Here is a 20,598-nt window from a genome sequence, read left to right as displayed (position 1 = left end):
TCAAATGGCACACACAACTAAAAAATTACGTCATTTTATTAAGAATAATTTTCCAATACAAAATGTATACCGTGTGTTAGGAAAAAAGTCCAGGTCCCTAGCTGTCTTATTTTTGCGAGTACAGCATTGTGTGATATGTCAAATTAGGTCGTTTTAAATACATAGTGATTTGAAAAATTTGTTTTAAAGGTTCATTTGCTTTTGTCTACGATATTTAACTTTTTTTTTAATGGCACCTATATATTTTTTTGAGATTCTTGTACAGTTTTTTCTGAAATCCTTGACTTATCATCCTGTAATATTTTCAAACCTTAATAATTTAAAATATGCAATCAAATTTTGTTTTGAATTGTTATTTTCGTGTATCACAGCCTAAATATTTCTGTATGTTACAAAAATTGTCAAACCTGCTAGCAAAAATTTTGGCATTATTTGTGATATGCAAATAATTGTAGTAATAAATTCATCATAGCCATATTGACACAAAAATTAGTTAATTTTTATCACAATGTTTTAATAAAATATGGCACGTGAATTCTGAAAAAATCTACAAGAATTTCTAAAAAATATATAGGGCGTCACTAAAAAAAAATTGACTGTTGTAGACAACCCCAAAGGTTTATTTTTCAACTCAGGTTATAGTATAATTGAAACGATTTAATTTGACGTACCACACAAGGCTGTGCTCGAAAAAATAAGACAGCTACAGACCTGAGCTCTTTTTTTCGATCACAGAATTTAAACATCTGAAATAATAATTAAAAAAAAAGAAGTTTGAAACAAAAGGCGTTTCTAGAGTCTTTTTTAAACGTGTGGAAGAACCTTCGGGGCGCTTTGTGTTTTTTTTTTGATTTGAAAACATTTCGGGAACCCTGGTGTTTTATTTTTGAAAAAGTTTGAAAAAATCTTGGGTGCTTGTTGTGTTTTATTTTTTAAAGAATTTGAAAACATCTCTAGAGACCCCTAGTATTTTGTTTTCGACAGTTTGAAAAAATTATGGGGCCGACTAAAAAACTTCTCCCAACAGTGGTCTCTATTTAAACGTTCGCGAACGTCGCTTTCCAGATTGTTCTGGAGTCCACCATGGAGATAATTCCTGCGAATTCCGGCGGACCGCTTCCAGGATTTTATATATTCGAGCGCCACCTTCATCGATAATGAGTCACCACCGCTCCTTGCCATACATACTAGAAAACTCATAGGCGTTTCGGAAACCTTTTGTTTTTTGTTTTCGAAAGTGCTTGGAAGAATCTTCGGTGTTCCTTGTGTTTCATGTTTTAAAGAATTCGAAAACATTTCTGAAAACCCTTGGTGTTTTGTTTTCGAGAGTTTGAAAAAATCTTGAAGTCGCCTCATGTTTTTGTTTCCAGAATATGAAATAATCTGCACGGCACTTTACGTTTTATTTTTTTTTTATTAAAAAAAAATCTCGGAAACTCGGGGTGTTTTGTTTATTATTCAATATTTTGATACTCCTAATAAGGGACAAAAATGTTCTTACTTTCAATGTTGATGTTTTTCTTTACGGTCAGCGTTGTTTTCAAATCTCGATAATTTAATGTTTTGGTCTTTCTTTAAAGGTAAATCAATATATTTTCGAAAAGTTTCATTGCATTTCTTTTTGTGGTGCCATTTTTTAAAAACAATATCTTGTTTTATATTGTGTTTTAGTTAGTTCTCTTATTGCCAGTCTTCTAGAAGCTTACAGATCCTCTGCAGACGAGATGGAAAAAAGAAAATGTGTGAATTTAGGAAAAGAACGAGAATAATGAAGAAAGTTAACTACAATTTTCAAACACAAAATATCGCAGAGAAGATAATAAAGTTTGTTAAAGTGAACTGTGTATCGAGATGACGAAGAACAAAGTAGTGACTCACAATTTGTCTACAATCATTGTGGATGGAGAGGAGCCAAGAATTTTAAAAGAGAAAGATTAGTAGTTCAAAGAAACTGGATCGTGACAATGAACAAAGAAGCTTCTAGAACTTCTGGAAAACAGAGTGCTCTAAGTACTGTTGAAGACCTCACTAATGAAGCAGTAGAACAAAACAATTTTTCATTTCAAAGCTCGAAACAACGCAAAACCAGCCGCTCTATTCACATTATTTTTAATAATCGCCTCATGACCACGCAATTGATTCTTGATTTACCACACATCCACTTCGGTTGCTGACATTTACGGCCGATTCTTTTCGTCCTCCGTATTGTTCTCCATGTCAAGCATTGCCAATTATGCCGTAACAGCGTTGTATAACCCCATCATTGTCCCCTCTAATTTATGTAAAATATCAATCATCATGTCGCTAATTGTTGTTTGTCATTTTCATGCTTCGCAGCACTGGAAATACATGAAGGTACGTCTTGTTTATCATATGTTAATCGCCAGATCTTATCTAAGCACAGCGAAGTAGCACCGTCGCGGATAAAACCCGTGATTTATTGCACACACTTTCGATCGGCAGCCTTCGACGGAGTGTCACAAATCGGGACGAAATCCTTGCTTTCTTGCGCTGGAACAATGCGGGTAAAAATAGACTCGATCCCACGAAGGCCATTGCCGTACGTCTCCGGCTGAAATAGCTGCGTTTTGTCGTAGAATGGAGGAAAAAGCCGTAAATACTGGCGGTAATTGGACGGTTGTTTTTTCGGCGGAAATGCATTGGGTTGACTTACAAACGTACTAATTAGGTTACCTAAGGTAGTGCCAAGAGCGAGGTTTAAAAGTGGAGCGCATTCAGATGATTCTTCTTTATTTATATCGGTTGATGGGTAATTTTGGGTTAGATAGATATGTGGTTACGTGTTCGGTGTGAAAGATGATGCTGTCATCAGGATTGACGGGTCAAGTGATAATAAAATTTTAAATAAGAGTGTGCGGCAATCGGTGAGGAATTTTCAGCCTGGGAGCGCTAAAGATGTCTAGAAAAAAGCAGCAAAAGCAAAGGAGAATAATAAATCATATTTTTACAGGAACTTTATTCTTTTTTGCTTCAAGATTATTTTATTTACTGTTTCGTTTTATGTGTTTAGTTCTTATTCGTAATTGTAGATGCTACATTTGCATACTTTTTTCACTTTCGCTTTACTTAAAATGTTTTTTCTTTACTGTTGGTATTTATAAATATAATATAAGGCCGTAATTACAAAAGGTTGTTCAGACTTAACACAGTGGCGTAACTAAAAATTCAGAACATGTTGCTCCATTGTGGCTTAATTGTTAATTAGTCTTCTCCTCTGTTCATATTTTCATTTTCTCTTAACATAAATCTATACTTTTTATCTGTCGCCACCGCTTATTCTGCAACCGTCATATTTGTATGTGCTTAATAGTCGAATTCTTTCGATGTATAAACAAAAAAGTCCCAAAATTTGTTGTCGATTGTTAAAATGTCATAACATTTTCTTAGCTCCTTCAAAGTGACGTAGCCAAGCGTTTGGATCAGGTTTGGCAATAGAAGGACATGAAAAATTTCTCAAAATTGGTTCATTCTATTACTACTCAAACAGTATTTTTGTTGATCACGTCGTATTTTTTGCACTAGTCATTTGCTTTATATATATTTAAAATTGTTTGGATCTGTGGGGACATCCCCTCACCCCGCCACCTCCGGCGTAAGGGCCGCGGGGGTGTTATTTACCCTACTGACTTCACACAAAGTTTTGGCTTCCAAATGAAAAAACTAATGACCATTAATTCATATTTAACTTTGTTCCTTTATTTGACTACACGAATATATGATGCCTTTTTCCCAAATTGGCATTTAGTCTGGTTTTTATTCTGTTCTGTGTATATACAAGATACTCTTTACTTTCCTCTTTATTGTTATTATTTTGGAGCAAACTGTGGATATTTTCACTTAACAATTTACTGTTTCTAGACTAGTGTTGTAATCGAGTCCATCAGGCGATTTGCCACTTTTATGTTTTCTCGACGTTTTCTGCCCCATAGAATACGAAAACATTGGTCTCTCGTTTCCGTCTGTCTGTCTGCCGTCTATCCGTGTCTGTGTCGATTTTTAGACAGATAATCTCGTAAATCACTGGGCCCATTATTGTCAAATTTTGTATCTATATTAGGAATATCGTCTACAACCAACAATGATATGACGTCATCTCCCAACTTTTACAATAGTAAATGTTATTTAAATTTTATAAATTAACATACTCCTTCACCTTGTAAAAAAATCAAAATTGTATAACATTTTACAATTTACCTTTGAAATTGCAAAACCGGATGCTTTTAAACCTTGCAAACGTTTTAAGGTTATCGGAAACATGGTAAATCGTGAAACAAACTATCCCTTTACGAACCCCTTTAAAAACTGATGACGTCATCTTAAAATTTTGCTAAATAAATCTATGCTTGTAATTTATCGTTCCATTGAATCATCGAATGATTTTGAACGCTTGCAGACGTTTTAAAGTTAACGTAAGCATGGTAAATTTGTAATCAAGATATATCTATTTATCCTTTTCAAAAAATTGCTGACGTAATCTTAAAATTTTGCCGAATAAATCCTATCAAAACTGTGCAACATGTGATGAGTTTATACTTGTGATTTGCCATTATACATATTCATAATTTTAGAGTTGCTTATACAGGGTGACTCAAAAAAATTAATGAATAAGACGATTTATTTTAATGATTAAATCAGGAATCACTCCGTTTACCGGAAAATTTGAGAATACAATACTGTTATTGTTAGTATTACACTGCACGTATCCAAATTGATATAAATGTCCTTGCAAAAATGTTGATGACGTCATTATAAAATTTTGTAAAGGAAAAACTCACTTGAAACATACACGTAGTAGGTTTCTTTACATTTACTTTAACATTACATACAAATCGTTATTTTAACTTAAAAGAATAAAGTTCGCAAAATCAAATTTTGTAATTTTTCGAAAAAGCGGCATATGTTTTCCTTTACTTCAGGGACGGGGGAACCTCTGTCGAAATAACATTCAACCAATTTTTTTGTGCTAAATTCTAGCCTAGAGAAATAAAAACAAGATCATTAAAGCTGCGGTTGTATTTATTGAGAAAAATTGGAAATTCAAGGATTCTGATGAAAGTACTATTCATTTGTTTATTGTGAAAGTTATCTACAAGGATCTACACCACTGAATTTTGCATATCGTCTTTGTTTTTTTTTTCTAAATTACAAAATTACATTTGCAACAAAACACCATCGTTAAAATTGTAGATGAATTTCCTGAGAAAAATTGATAGAAGATTTAAGAGTTGGATGAAACTCCTACCTGTTTTGTTACAGTGAAAATTGTCTATGAAGATTTACACCATCTAATTTCTCATGTAGTCTTCGATTTTTTGTCTAAATTACAATTGACGAGGAGTAAAAACACAGGGATTCGTTGGAAAAAAATTTGAAGACCGTAAGCAAAGTGGAAATACTTTGAGAAGTATACATCAATAAAACGTCGCAGTAAACGTAAAGGCTTCTAGACGGGTACATTTGGAAATTTAGAAGGGGAAAACTGTATTGGTGATACTAGTTATTTAATCTAAACGTGTTTTCTTTGGTCTTTTTGTGATTTGTGAATGTTTTTTGCACTCCTATTCAAATTGGTTCTCCTCAGAACTACATCATCTTTTGATATTCAGATACGCCACTGGTTAACGCCCAAGACGGAGGTTGCGATGAATTGACATGTCCTTCTTACAGTATTTCTACTCTACAGTAAAGTTAAAAGTCTCAGTAGAAAATGTTTCTTTTAAATACTTAATCCAGCATTCAGTAGCCATCTAAAAACTGGTTCAGTATAATTCCGACAAATTTGCAAAAAAAAAACAGTTTGACAAAAAGACAAAATCGAGTCAATGAATGAAGACTGACATTCTCAGATCTTATTCTGATCTATACTTTTCAACATAATCACAAAACAAAAATCAAAATTTTGATTAAAAGTTTCAAAAGACTGGATCAAATCGTTTGGAATATATATGAAACACAAGAGATTATTTGTGCAATAAATGACATAGAAAGTGAGTACATTTTAAAAATAGTTAATAAAATAAAGAGCTTTCGACTGAAAGGTAATAAAAACGATGCACTGTAAACAACATTTTAAGTCTGTAAATAGAATCAGGCAAGGATTTTAACTTGGAATTTAATAAAGATGCAAACATGCAATTTTATCGCATGAAACAAGAAAGTGTGACAGACTGAGAGAGTGATAATATAGAACATAAAAATATGCAAGAAGATAAAGAAATACTTCAGAATAAAAACAAAAAACGGGAAAAAGGGGACACAGTTGGAAGTAAAGAACGAAAAAAGCAGTCAAGGAAAAAAACATAACAATGCAATCTAATCTAGAGATGACTTGGAGAGAAGTCTTTAAATTAAAGCATTCTTGCTAAATTGTGACTAGTCTTAACTTAAAATGTCAAAGTATCCTCCATTTAAGATTTAAAATTCAAACAAAAAACGATATATGTTGCATAGAAAGAATACAACGAATGGAAACTTTATTCGCTTTCAGATTTCTTTAAAGATTAGATCTTATCTTAATAAAGAAACTAATGTTGTTGTTGTAACACAACTATCCTTCTTTGTACATCGCTAGTGAATAAAATTTCACACACATCCACTTTGCATAATTTTCATTTCCAATCAATAACCCGTTCCTGCATCGACCCGTACCACTAATCGCCACCCAAAAGCTCATTTCCTCACGGTCTCGCTGAATCGACGAAACATTGGCGGAGGTCGCCCGGTGAAAACGAAATTCTTTCTCCATCAAGACCATTAAAGGTACAGATGGAATAATGAGGTGCGTTTCGTCAATCGCGACCATGTATGCACAACCAGGTTAGCCGGTCTCAGAGAATAAAGGATCACTGCTGCCAACACACGTTATGGATTTTTAAACGTACGGATGTTGGTATTCAGGTCTGTTAATTATTCGAACATGTTAATTGCGATTTATGGGCCGAAAGCGAAAAGCTTTCCAAGTATTTTCCATAAATCTTTTGTCGAAGCGTGCGGAGTTGTACAGCGGTGCCGTAATTGTCGGTCGGAGGTGACGTACTAATGGTTGTGATTGATACGCTGGGAGGGTGATTGTGAAACCGGGAATGGACGGGAGGCTGAAATGGTTTTCTCGTTATCGGTTTTGGGTTTTTTGGAAGGTCAAGTGTATGACTGAGCGAAAAATAAGTTGTTTAGACATAATTCAATCAGTACTCGAGATTTACACTTGTTCTTTATTGTAATTGTTTAATCAGATCTGATTAGGTGGAGACAATTTTCTATATCGTTTTGTTTATTTTTTTATCTAAATATCAATAACGCAATAATTATTATTAGATCAGTGGTTTGTAGCACCGGTTAATGAAGTTTTCACAAGCTGGAAAAAAGGGGAAAAACTATGAATATAATTTTAAAGAAGTCAGATATTTTTGATCAAATTTGATACGTAACTAGGTAACTCCCGAAGTGCTTGTGCAGTTTTTCGAATGTCTCCCGAGGCCTGTCGAAGATTTCCGAAAATAAAACGAGTGTTTGATCGTTGCCAAGAAGTGCACACTTCTTGAAATTTCAACATTAATTGGAATAAATTCTGTAACACGTGGCTTTAAAGTTTTAGTTTTCGTTATCTCTATTGTTCAGAATTTATGTAAATTGTGTTATCTAGATTGATTTAATATTAGTAAACAGAAACTGACGGTTTCAAAGATCTCTTACCTGTTTTGTCTTTTAGAAAATTTATTTTATGTACCCTTGAATATTTTTGTAATTTTTTTTGTATTTTTTTTAAAACTTCAATTTACTTGAGAATTTAACTTTTGTTGATTATTTTCCATCCTCATCTTTTGCAATGTTGTCAGGAAGAGGAAACGTTGAAATTGTAGGTGTTTTAAATTTTTAGCAACACAACACTGTTATTTTAAGCGTAAACGTTTTAAGTCCCATTTAATTAAATTAGCAGCACAGTGCGAAATTTTTAGTTCCACGAAACGAAATCTAGATTTTAAAGTGCACAAAATATTTTTCGTGTTGACGCGTTTCTTTTGTAAGAGCGCCATTTAGATCTTAATCTTGTAATATTTTGTTGTTATTTACAAGATTCTTGTCGTTTTCGTCACATTTAGTAGATCAGTGGGTCGAGAATTATGCAACAAAATAAGTAAATAAACACATTCTTTACATAAATTATTAAAAATGGGAAAAAATGCGTGGAGTACGAAGGTGTAGTCCCTGACGTCATCCAGAAAAACACGACATCCGAACTTAGTAACAAATCGAAGCTAACAACATGTCTTTGTACACATCTTCGTTATCTTAATTCGTCCATGAGAAACCACTTAATTTTAACAACCTCATTAATCACCATCACCGCGAAGCCTCCACTATATTTGTCCGCCATTGTTTACGCAAATAAACATGGACGTTATTACCTCAACTAAGTACAAGAAAAAGCAAAAAGACGCTTTCCGGCAAACGCGCGTCTGTTCTTTGTCTGTGCTACTTCCTCTCTTTCTGCACTGTCTAGACCACAACTAATCGAAAAACCCGCCCATAACAAGTTTTTTCGAAATTTACAGACATACACGTGCCTGCACGTGTGCGTCACCGTCAACAATTCGCCATGTTGTCCGCCATCTGTAAGTTTGGTCGTTGTGGAGTGATTGCATGGTTTTTTCGTAGATTAGCCGCATGTGTTGCGCGACTAGTAGGAAACATAACCTCAATGCGTTTCCACCAGTCAGCGCATGTTTGCTTTTCACGTCGCACTCGATTCTTCTTTTTTTTTTAATCTGATTTTTTGTTTTGCAGGCCAATCGACAAATCAGAGACCTCTTCGAGGACCTCCGCGATGGACACAATCTGATTTCTCTCTTGGAAGTTCTAACTGGCGAACAACTTGTAAGTGTCGTGTTTTTAACGCGATTTGTGTCATTGTGGCGCAAATTAATTAAAACGATTTTGTAATTAATTTCCTAATAGAGGTTTTTATTGGAAGCCGGTGACTGAGTTGGTGAAAGCTTAGCTGTCAGCACTTCGGCGCTAATGTTAATGTTATTTATTTTACGAGCGGGATAAAAAATTGATTGTTTTGTTTAAATAATTTGACCTGGAAACGCGGACAATGCTAGAGATGGCTTCGGTGGAATCGCCGAGGTTATTGATTAGTTGCCGTAACGGTTTTTTAACAGTTCGGGATAATTTGGCTTTAGAGTTTATTCTGCAAAGAATGCCATAGGATTAGTCTTTGGCAAAAAAATATCTAGACGAACACTAAAAAGTCCTTTCCAGTGAAAAAATGGGGCTTAAGGTAGTTCTAAATGTGTTTGTTTTTTATTATTGGAAAGTTATAGATTCCGCAGATTCCTGAACTAAAAATAAATTTTGAAAATTTTAGAGTTCAAAATACAAAAATTATCGTGCTTCTATAAATAACTAAAGATTATGACCCAATGAACTCCTTTATGAGTCAGAAAATATATAATATAATGTTTTATTAAACGCAGACGTCGCCATATTAAAAACCAAAGAAATGAGAAGATAATTTCCAAAAATGTATGGAAAGGAGATCCAATTTGGATGTTATCCAAATAATTCCATACTTTACCAACACACTGTATATTAATTGTGCAGTAAAAACAACATACATTAAATTACGTTAAAAAAAAAACGATAAAAAAGTGCCAAGACATTAAAATTACGTCCAAGGAAAACATAAAAAGTGACACAATTTTGCATAATAAATAAAAAAAAATGAACAGTTTTATCATAAGTAATTTTAATTGGCATACAAGGCATGAACAAGTCCATTGGCATTACGCATAGCGGCATACCGCTTTCACAATAAGTCATAAGTACACCACATACATCACTCATTACGAACAAAAGCCCGATTTAAGTAAACATCCACGTACTTACCATTAAAATTTACATCTCATTAATGTATTTGGGAAACGATGTTATTAAAAGAAAAAAATGGACGCATTGAGTGAGACGCCCTCTGTCTCTTTTTCTCTCCTGATGGCTCCTTACACGTCATTCATTCATTTCGGAGCATCATCGACTCGTCCTTGGGTTCAACGTCTCTTCTTGCATTTTAATGAGACTTGGTGGTTATCCATTATGATTATACCGAGTCGAGCAAAGGTGAGATCGCAATTCCCCAAAACAATTGCGATGGAAAGGTGAAGGTGAAGCCCGAGACGCACTACTTTCCACGCACCAGAAACCATATGATGGGTTTTGGTGAAGAAAGTGATGGTATGGCGGCTTGAAAAAAATGGGTGAAAACACAAAGAAAATGGTTTTGCTGGAAATGGAGAATAGTGAAGGTTACAACCCACGTAATCTATAGCCGTGGATTAGTACATGCTGCACGTGTACAAGGTTCTGATTTATAATGTGTGTTATTTTTATAGATTTGTGTAAAAACCGCAGCATTTGTAACGGATTATTTAAGAAGGAACTGTAATTTCTGGTTTTTTGTGAGAAGTTGATAAAGTTGTGTTCGTGGGGTCTACAAAAACGCCGTTTTCAGTTTAATTAGCGGGCAGAAGAGCACATGTGCTACATCCAGACTTCACACACAGTTTGCCAGTATTTATGGCGCTAATTAATTATGTTTTTTCTGTGGTAAAAAACGGGCGTACGGATGCTCCCGATTTATCAGGAAAATTAAATTATGACGGGTTGAGAGAGTACAAAATATGCGTAATACACTGGGCATGGCTTTTGTTCGGTATAGTTTGTGGCTGTTGTTAGAATTTCCTAAACTGAAAAGCAAAAAAGAAGTGGAAATTTTTGTTGAAAATAGAACGTTTTGAAATTAAAAAGAAATTTATTCTGCATATTGAAATTAAAAAGAAATTCATTCTGCATATAAGGCTGTGGAGACTAGTACTACAAACTTATCATTCATTGAGAAAAGAATAGGAATGTTTTGAGATTAAAAAAAAAGGTTTTGTTGTAATAAGAGTACCAAATTTCTGAAATTCTAAAAAATATTTTTGGAAGATTAAAAGACTTTTTTGTAAGTTTCTGACTTTAAAAATGTCAGGTTGTACTCACTTTCAAACACAATTGTGTTTACTTAATTTTTGAATGCAAAATTTTTTTGTTGTCAACATTGTTCTTCTTGTTTTGTACATTTTATATCCTGTTAGGACAATGGAATAAATTTGACTTGAGTTAGGTAAACAATTCATTGTTTACGTTATACGTTCTCGTATAAATAATGTTTCGTTTAATTGTTTATTTCATTTATTTAAATTGATTTTGAATCAATTCTGAAGTCGTAGATAAAATTTTCTTCGTTAATGTAGACTAATGCATTATTATTGTATTGATGTGATTGCACAACTCGACTAACGCCTAACGTATGGTAATAATCCCACTTACGACATAAGTAAGCATTTTAAAGTTTATTTTTAGAGACGGAGAAGGGAAAGAACTTAAGATTATCGTTAGGTCTTTAATTGAACACGTGACAGTTTTGTTGTAATTTTTGTATGCGGCTTGTATATTATATTTAAAGAAATTTATGTATCGAGTCTTGACAGCTAAGCATAAATCTACATTTTTTAACATTTAGCGTGCTATTTGCCACCCAAGATAACGTCTTTATTAAGATCTATAAAAAAAAAAATAATCGAGAAGCCTATGATATTAATTAACTTTTTTTTTTCAGCCAAGAGAGAGAGGAAAGATGCGTTTCCATATGCTCCACAACATCGACACGGCCCTGCATTTCCTCCACTGCAAAAAAATCAAACTCGTCAACATCCGATCTGAAGACATAGTCGACGGCAACCCAAAACTCACCCTAGGCCTCATTTGGACAATCATCCTACACTTCCAGGTACGTCCGGCTGCCGCGCTTGACTTTCATTTAGTTTTTACAACTTTTCTGTTGGTATCATTGGATTTAGCCAGTTCTTTTCCAAGCGCCATTTTGCATTCTCTGTGCATGACTTTCCAGACAGACTTATAATCGAAAATTTTCTAATTTTATGCTCACGGGTCGGTTTAGGCACGAAAGGTAAGAAAATTTCACCTGCTGCATCAAAATCTAGTGCATTTCATCCGACGGTTGGTAGCGCTGAAGAACTGGCTAATACAGGTTTGGTTCGCGGCGGCGATGGCAGTTCAGTTAATGCAAGATAGGCGGCGCTGCATGCGGCATCACGATTCGAATCGTAGGATAGCTAATTAATTCCGACTTTTCGATTATATCGTTGCGTGTGAAATAGGTCGTTGTTTTTTTTTGGTTTGACAGATATAGTGGTGCAGGGCATGTTTGCCAGCAGAAAAAACGGAATAGAAAGCACAGTGCAGGTCAAATATCAAATGTCACTTTTCTATTAACTTTCATGTGCATTCATTAGAAACTCGAGATCTTTACCTTATTCGAAAGCAGCTAGTGCTCCTTTTGACATTCCTCGCGACGCAAAAATCCCTAAGTTCTTGCGCTTTCGTCACTGTTTGCTTTGCGGTGAAGAAGTTTTTTGCCCACGCGGTATAACAATCCTGGCCATATAAAGTCAGGCGCGGTTTTGGCAAAGTGTCGCGAGGTTTCTTTCAATAAATAACACTTCAAATTTCAAATACGGCCCACGTCGTGTCGCCATATGGTGTCAAAATCTGTTTTCTTGGTATAATGGATGGCCATGATGAATGTGGCGAAATTATGCTAAGGAGGTTTTACGAAACGTGCTGGGGAATTTAGGCGCCAAGGGTTGACCTTCTTGGCGAGGTTGGGTAATTGATGTAAGGGTTGACTTGGCAACGATGAATGGTGGAGAGAGTAATTGGGGTTTTTTGGCGCGGCCTTGTGGGAGACGTTGATGGGCTGCCACTGGCTAAATAATGGGTGTGTTAATGGGTAATTGCGGGTTCGGGATGCCTAAAGGAGAGTTTTTAGATATTTCAGAGACGGACTAAGTTGAAAAATATGATGTTTTTGTTTAGCGTTTTTTTCCTAGCTACTCGTAATTTTGACAAGGTTTGATGAAATCTTCCGGATTTTATTTTTTACAAATATATTGCACCTGAATTTGTAAATCTTTGAGCTGGCAGGGACAAGGTTTAAAAATTTAAGCTTATTGAAGTTTTCAGTTTCAGAGGAATTCCTTGAATTGAAATTTCAATTATTAAGAACAAAATTTTGTTATCTTGCATAAAGTTTTGGAAAAATTTGGACGAACTTTGAAAATTTCGAAAATAGAAATAAGTTTGGAAAGGCATAACACTATAAACATATTAAAGGATACAAAAAATTGGAAATTTTGAGAATAACAAATTGGATTTTTCTCCTGTTCAAAGAAGTGTAAAATTTTTGAAAATCTACGGAGGAATCTTTAAAAATGTATCCTTGACAAGTGTGTATTTAAGATTATTTATTTTGACAAAATAAAAATCTTTAACTAAGGTTTATTCATCATGTTACGAATTACAAAAATATAACGTTTAAAAAAAACAAAATTTTTTGAAAATGGAAACATTTGGAAAATTTTCTTCATTCTTTCGAAAAATATAAACACTTGAAAATACGAGTATAAAGATTATTCAAGTCATGAAAATTGATAAAATTGAGCCGCCAAGAAGTCCGGTCCTGCCTCCGTACCTGATTCAATATGTGCCATTTTATGACAAGTACCAATTAAACTCGACGAAGCAATCTGGCCTTTCTTTGACTTTTCAAAATGTTGCATAACTTAATTGTTAGCTGGCCCGACTGTGTCTAAACTCACCTCGCACGATCGCCACCACGACTTACACAAACACAAAAAAAAGCTCCGCATCGCGATCTCATGGATTTTAACAATTTAATTCGCCATTTTTTACCACCAGAGGCGCTGTGGCATGACTCCACAAACACGACATAAATTCTCCGTCACAACCCACCACTTTTTCTGTCCATTACGTCACCATAATCGTGCCCAGCCACCAAATGTCCAAATCCGTTACGCTCCATCCGTTACCATTACCAACCTTCTAAAAAAAAGCACCCAAAAAAACCGGCGCCCGCTTTTATAAATCACCCAGCTGACATCACAATGATCTCATACCGCTGCTATTCCACCTTTCCAATAAGCCCGACCTGAGATAAAGCGATAATTGTGGGCGTTCGCTCCAGCGTCACAGTTATGCTTTGTCCCGACAAAAACTGAAGAAAACTCGAAGCGTCCTAATCTGAGATCAAGAGTCAAAACACGCAAAAATCCAGTTCCCAGGGGGTCACGGGAACGGAATTTTCTGCAGAGGGCTTAATCGGAAGTTGCTATGCGGTGGAGGAAGGACGGATTTGAGTGTTTAGAGATGGGGTTCCGCTTGATCGAGCATGTTTGACTTTAATGAGGCGGTTTGTTATTTGGAGTGATAAGGCGGCTGTGGGAGCACGATTTAGCGTTTAACCAAATTGAATTTGATGGGAGTATGGACGCACGTGGTCGTGAAATAATTTGAATTGTCGGACTTTGATACATCGTTAAAACCGTTGACACCAACCTACCAAAAAACCAGTTTATTGTTATTAACGACTATAGTATTTTCTATGATTTTATAAATTGTGACCATGATTTGATAAATATTATGTTTTATTGAACGCACGGGAGACATTAATGTAGGTGTTGATTTTTTTACAATTATCTTTGTTCCCGTTAAAAAACACACCTCAAAAAAATTCTATTTGGTTTAATTTAGAAACAGAAACTTGCGAATAAAAAGCTTTATACAATTAGCGGTAAATTAGTGATTATTATAATGGTTTTATTAATAACACTGAAAATGATATCCGTGGTAATTCTGGAAGCTTTTAGAATTATGATAATCAGTTTAGGAAATCTGATAATTTATCTATTGTCTTGATTTTTAATGAAGCTGTTATTAGTGGATAGAGTAACATTGTTGATATTTTTGAGAATGAATTTCAAGTTTGTTTTGTTTATACAGATTTCCTGGATAAAGAGCTAGATCACAAATCATTTACCGATTGTTAAAATAAATGGATCTTGCGCTTCTGATGGAGTCCCTCAGGGTTCTATAATGCGACCTTTATTATTTATAATTTTTATTAATGACATATGCAACTGTATCAAATGGTGTTCATTTTATATCAAACACATAACCAGAACATACAAATCGGTTTCATGTCTCTAGAAAAACCTGGTATATACCACAGGTTACGATACTTTATCTGAATATGAACCAAATTATTCTTTAGAAAGAAGATTTCAATATTTTTGATACCCCGTGATGAGTATGGGCAAAGTTAATTCGCAGCAATAGTCTATACTTAATTTGTCAAAATTTTGAAGCTCTAGCCACTACGTAAGTGTTAAAATCGAACACAAGTTACAGATATAATGTGCATTTGAACATCACCTAACGTATAAATGACATTAAGTTGTTCACCTAATTTTTACCACATTGAATTGTGGCTAACCTCACGTCTGACATTAATATACGAATCTCCGGAAAATTTTGACGCAAGTGAGCTTTCTTTGTCCCCAAGTTTTGTCTACGACTTTATTGTTATACATGAAATTTTTTTATTATTATTTCGATTTAGAGTTCTATTTGTTTTTTTTTTCTTGAGCGCACAATAAAAATTCCAGTTGCTGTCAGCCACTGGCCACAAAACAATCGAGGTAATCGACGCATTGACAACTTAATTATTAATTTCAACAAACAAATAAGGTTAGTAGTCGCTTTTAGAGCGTGCACAAAAGACCAGAACAATACTGGCTCGGCCAGCTAACAATGTGCAGACTTGATTGGTCGTTACAGACCAACTCTGGACTGACAAAGCTAATTTCCAATTGAAAGGTTACCAATCAGAATAATCTCACTCGTGCTAAAACGAATGATTGACAAAAGCGAGATGTAGGTTGCATAAATCGAACAAGCCTTTCGAGTTTAACGAACACTTTCTCGTTTAATTCAACTAATAAAAGGGTGTAGATGTAGGGTTTAAGTGGCAAAATATTGAGATGATTATCAAGTTTTTGACGGGGATGATTACTCAGTGTAAGTATGGGATGAGTGACGGTAAGAATTAGAAAAAACACCTCTACAGAGGGATAAGAAAGAAACTGAAGACAATTTCATAAAAACGCGAGAAATAATAACAAGAAAATAGCAATAATGATGAATAGAGAATGGTAGAGAGTTTGTGAGTCTAGCGGATGTGAGGACTTATATCGAGGAACGGATGCCGACGTGACCACTTGCTATTTATAGCAAAAGTAAAGCAAGAAATAAATAAACGAAACAAATTCAAAGCTATTAATTAATTATCAGTGAAAGAAAGTATTTCAAAACACCCCATGTTATCAACAATCGTCTTCGAACCCCTTCTCCAGCTTCCGTCTAATTAAGAAAGTAAAAAATGACCTGGCCCGATTACATCTAGTGACGCAAGCCTGGAATAATACGGTACCTGCAACAATTTGTGCTCACATCTTGCAACAAGTGTCTACAACAATAGATCACCGAGTTGCACCTTGCAGACGGTCACAGATGGTCGACAAAGCGTTTCCTCATCATCTGAAATTATCAGTTGTTTCGTTCAAGTACCACCGGCTGAAATCAGAACGATTTATTGCATGTGGTACCCAAAACATATTCGCCTTGGTACGCCGGACGTGCTTTATTTTATCGTGCGCACCGGATTATTTCCGGTCCGTTGCTCGTATTTCCGGCGGGAGTTACCGATGGAAGGTGTCTTGAGTATTAGTACCACTCGTACAATCAAGTTGATGGAAATTTCTAAAAGGAGAGCTGGCACGACGCACAAATTATCACTCTTTCTTGCGTAAATTCCACTCGCACATTTTTCCACTATACTGCCAACCAAATAAGTAAACAAGTCGATCAAGTCGGAAAATGTGCAGTAGAGGGGCCCCAACCGCCCGCGTACGGCCCTGTACCCACCAACACACGTTGCAACGCTTCACGAGCAAGGCTAACTGCGATCCGTCAGTATTCACCGACGTTCACCTGACGTAACACCTGGCTGCTGCAAATGTCAACATAGCCGCGGTAGTGCGCGAGTGCGAAGGCAAAAATTTTCAAAAAAGCTTCAATCCTGTGAGACAAATCCACTCCTGCTGCCGTTCCTGAAGATGCACCATGTCTATGTACCGATTCGTTAAGGATAGCAACAAGAGCACCACCTCCAAGCGGCTTTTCGTCCATGGGGCGTCGCAGGATTCGTCCTCGAGGGTCCTGGGCCCGCCCATAGTCACCCATTTCTCAGACCAAGCGGAGATTGATAATCTCCAGGCCGTGTACACGAAGAAGCGGCTGTCCACCGAGGTCCTGGGGAGCTCGATCGAGTCCACCAAGACCAGTAGAAGAGCTGAGGATGGCACTCGCAGAATAACCACCAGGATAGTGAGAAAAGTGACCACTTTGACGCGCGGCGAGGAGAAGAGCACAGCGGAGGATTTGACCCGAAGGGCCGCCACAAGGAGCATCCAGAGCAGGGAGGATGTGGCTAGAGCTACGGAAACCGTACAACCGAAACGAGTCAAGGTTGGGTACTATATTTGATGCGAGGATACATTCTTGTTTGCGGTTTTAATTGTTTATGACATCGTCAATATTTACGGAGGCGTGACGTAACGCCGATTTTTTTGGCGGATTTTTCGTGAATTTGAAGATTGAGATGTAACGGGTTCCGGTGGAGGGCGAGGGGTCGCAGTGACGATTATGACGTCATTGCTGTTTTCGGTGCTGGAGTTTGCGGTTTATTGGTCGATTTTGACGTGGAGTTGGTGCCGTGACTACGATTTAAAAGGAACTATTTTCATGTTGTTAATTATTAATGACAAAAAAAAATTAGTAAATCTACATGAATATGAAGCAACTACAATTATATTCCAAATGTTTCAGTCACCATATAATACAATTGTACTCAAAAATAGATCGTTCACCTTTTAATGCAGTTTAACATTTTGCGGTTTTTTGACATAAAAAGTTAACATTAAATTTTGAGTCAAAGTTCCTGTAGTTCATTTTTATTTATGTGTTCGTGGACAAGATTTAAATTAAAAGAGGTAAAATTCTTCTTGTCGTAACGAATTTTGAGTAGTTGGTGCCGTGACCATAAGCACCTTTTGCAACAAACCAATTTTGTGTTTCACTTGATTCTTTTTGTTAAAAAATCGATTGTTTTATGTATGCAGCAACTGTTTAATATTAATGCAGCAGGGACACTTCGCGCCTCATTTCCCATTCAAATCACCTCTCGACCGACTCCCAACGCATGATCTCACCCATATCCCAACCTGCTCACCTATATTGCTCGCGAACCGCAGGAAATGTGGTAAGACTGGACTCTTCGTTGCATAACGGCAGAGAAGGTTCATTCGCTAAATCCAGGTTAAATTTTAGTAGCGGCGGATGCAATTTCATCGTTACGTAAACGATTCATTCGCGATTTTACACGCTGAAGAGGTGTGTCTAAACGTGAAAGTTTTTGCTCTCTTGGCTTTTAAAACCTCTAGTGGGTAATGTCGGAATAATAACATTATTATTTGCATGAATCGACATTGACATCCATAGACACGCCTAATCAAACGTTACATCTCCATATTGGGACTAATACTTGTTTAGAACCCACGCTTTGATTTATTGGCTGGTCAAGAACTTGATGTGTGCAAGGCCCGAGTTTTCTAGAGAGTGGATGGAGGTTTGCATATTTAAACGAATATTGTATTCTCAAACCGGTCCAGCTAATTCTTGCATTATAAGTTATTTTCGCTAATAATAATGATTGGTTCATGGAGGAAGTGATAACAAAACACCAACGACCTTTGTTTATTTAAAGCGTTGAATACCTCGAATCAAACTTAATGATGTGCGTTTATTTTTACCTCACTATTTATTCAGCTATGTCACCGTAAAAATAAACATTTGTTTTGATCTGGCAATGTTTATTTAAACGTTACAAAACACAGTCGCTCCTGTCACCAACAAATCAAAATAAACGGAATTTCGGATTCCGTTTTTTCGGATTAAAAGTTGCTCATCAACATTCATAACGGGAAGACCCGGTATATCGTTATAGTAGATCTAAATGTGGACCGCTTCCAAAATTTGCATCCATAAATCTCGTTTAAATTAATCGCAGACTTCGCTTGACAAGCTCGAAAAATGTGATTAATGCATTTAATGGGTTTAACTGGGTTCTTGAGAATGCTTAACACGATGAGCTTAGATCGAACACTCGATGCACTCGGAGTGTTTGTTTAAGAGTGCAGGCGTCTCGAGTGGGTATTAAGGGGTTTAATGGTCTTTTGAGAAAAAGAGTGCAGTTAACGCTCCCAAGAGAATATAAGTTATAACTTTTTGATAAAAACTAAATAAATGAATAGAATAGAAAAGTACTCAAAGGGATCGCCGTTTACGTCGTGACACTAATGGGGGGTTCAAATAAATAAGTTTTCTCAAGTTATTCGTCAAAAATCAGAGCAACTGAGCAAAAATATGCTTTGGCATGAACGGGATGTTGGTTCGAAGGGAATTACTAGCAAATGTTGAGGCCAATTTTTCTTAAAATGTGTGACATACGACGAAAGTGCCTTGCGCTACATGATTCAGTGGTGTCTAAGTTCAAAATCGTGTTGAATAAATTTCCGCTGGAAAGCTCAAGGGTACAGGCAGCTTAACTAACGACAATAAATCCAGCCACAATGGAGAATACCCATAAAATGTAGAACATTGGAAGAATATTTATGAACTTGTTATACATTATCGTTTAATTAGTGTTTATTAAACTACACGTCCCAACACTTAGGACAATCTGTTTAGTCGCGACTCATTTCCACCAAGGTTGTTTCCTCGATTATTGTAGACACCTAACTGACTGTGTACTTAATTACGAACAACTGCACCACTGCACCATTGTCATTGTATATGAATTAGTGTGCTCTGCACCGAAACCAATCTTTTCCTCGAAATCGTTTCTGTGTTAAACTCAGCCAAATATTTAAATTTGCTTTCCAAAACACAAATTATGCAAAACAAACGCTCCTTATCGGTCACTGCCAAACAATTAATTTTCCGCCACACATCCTTGAGTTCGTTGCTTCCTTAAACATTATTAAGCATGGCGTGCTGTTCGTTTTACCCGAAGCACTGACTAATAGGCTGTTATTAAGCCACATTTAAATACTTAAGTCGGGTGCGCTTCATATCACAATTACCTCCAATTAAGAGTAGGTGTGTACATGAAACAACCAGATGTTTTTTTTTTTAATTCTAACACCATTAGGCACATCCGCAGAGACACGCCTTTGACGTTCTCCCGTCAATTTTCCGCTCTGTAAAAATAGACACCGGAATACCAATTAAAATCGAAATCAGAACATAAGGTTGAAGCAATAAAAATTTGAATGATCGCGGGGTTTCCTGCTATTATTCTTCATTATTACGCGATTTGGGTTGTAAATTAATCGTGAATGATGTTATTAGGAAAAAAATAGGTATGACATCACGCATTTTTAGACGACGGTCTAGAGTACTGTTAGGAAGCTGTGGTCAGGCAAGAATGCAGCGGTAATTAGTTTACGAAATTTACATATCCAGCCTCCAGAACTC

The 20,598-nt window shown here is 36.0% G+C and overlaps 1 protein-coding gene across 32 annotated transcripts in view; it reads left to right on the top strand.

Moving 5' to 3' along the window:
- The window catches only part of LOC135124490 (microtubule-actin cross-linking factor 1), a 158,559-nt gene that overhangs the window by 95,098 nt on the left and 42,863 nt on the right, over positions 1-20,598 (top strand). For 21 of the 32 annotated variants that reach the window (XM_064049564.1, XM_064049563.1, XM_064049575.1 and 18 more), the window contains exons 4-6: positions 8,574-8,633; positions 8,806-8,895; positions 11,681-11,851. In XM_064049564.1, the coding sequence (XP_063905634.1) occupies positions 8,574-8,633; positions 8,806-8,895; positions 11,681-11,851 (321 nt within the window). Of the gene's footprint in view, positions 1-2,341; positions 2,356-8,573; positions 8,634-8,805; positions 8,896-11,680; positions 11,852-17,003; positions 17,530-20,598 lie in introns of those variants that run through there. The other 11 variants (XM_064049570.1, XM_064049565.1, XM_064049596.1 and 8 more) reach the window with 4 other exon arrangements.

Source organism: Zophobas morio, unplaced genomic scaffold (genome assembly GCF_036711695.1).
Source record: "Zophobas morio isolate AGI-343-1 ecotype UQ-CSIRO unplaced genomic scaffold, CSIRO_AGI_Zmor_V1 ptg000007l, whole genome shotgun sequence".
NCBI classification, from domain to species: Eukaryota; Metazoa; Arthropoda; class Insecta; order Coleoptera; family Tenebrionidae; genus Zophobas; species Zophobas morio.
The sequence above is the reverse complement of the archived record's forward strand: the minus strand, read 5'-3'. Positions and strand labels throughout refer to the sequence as shown.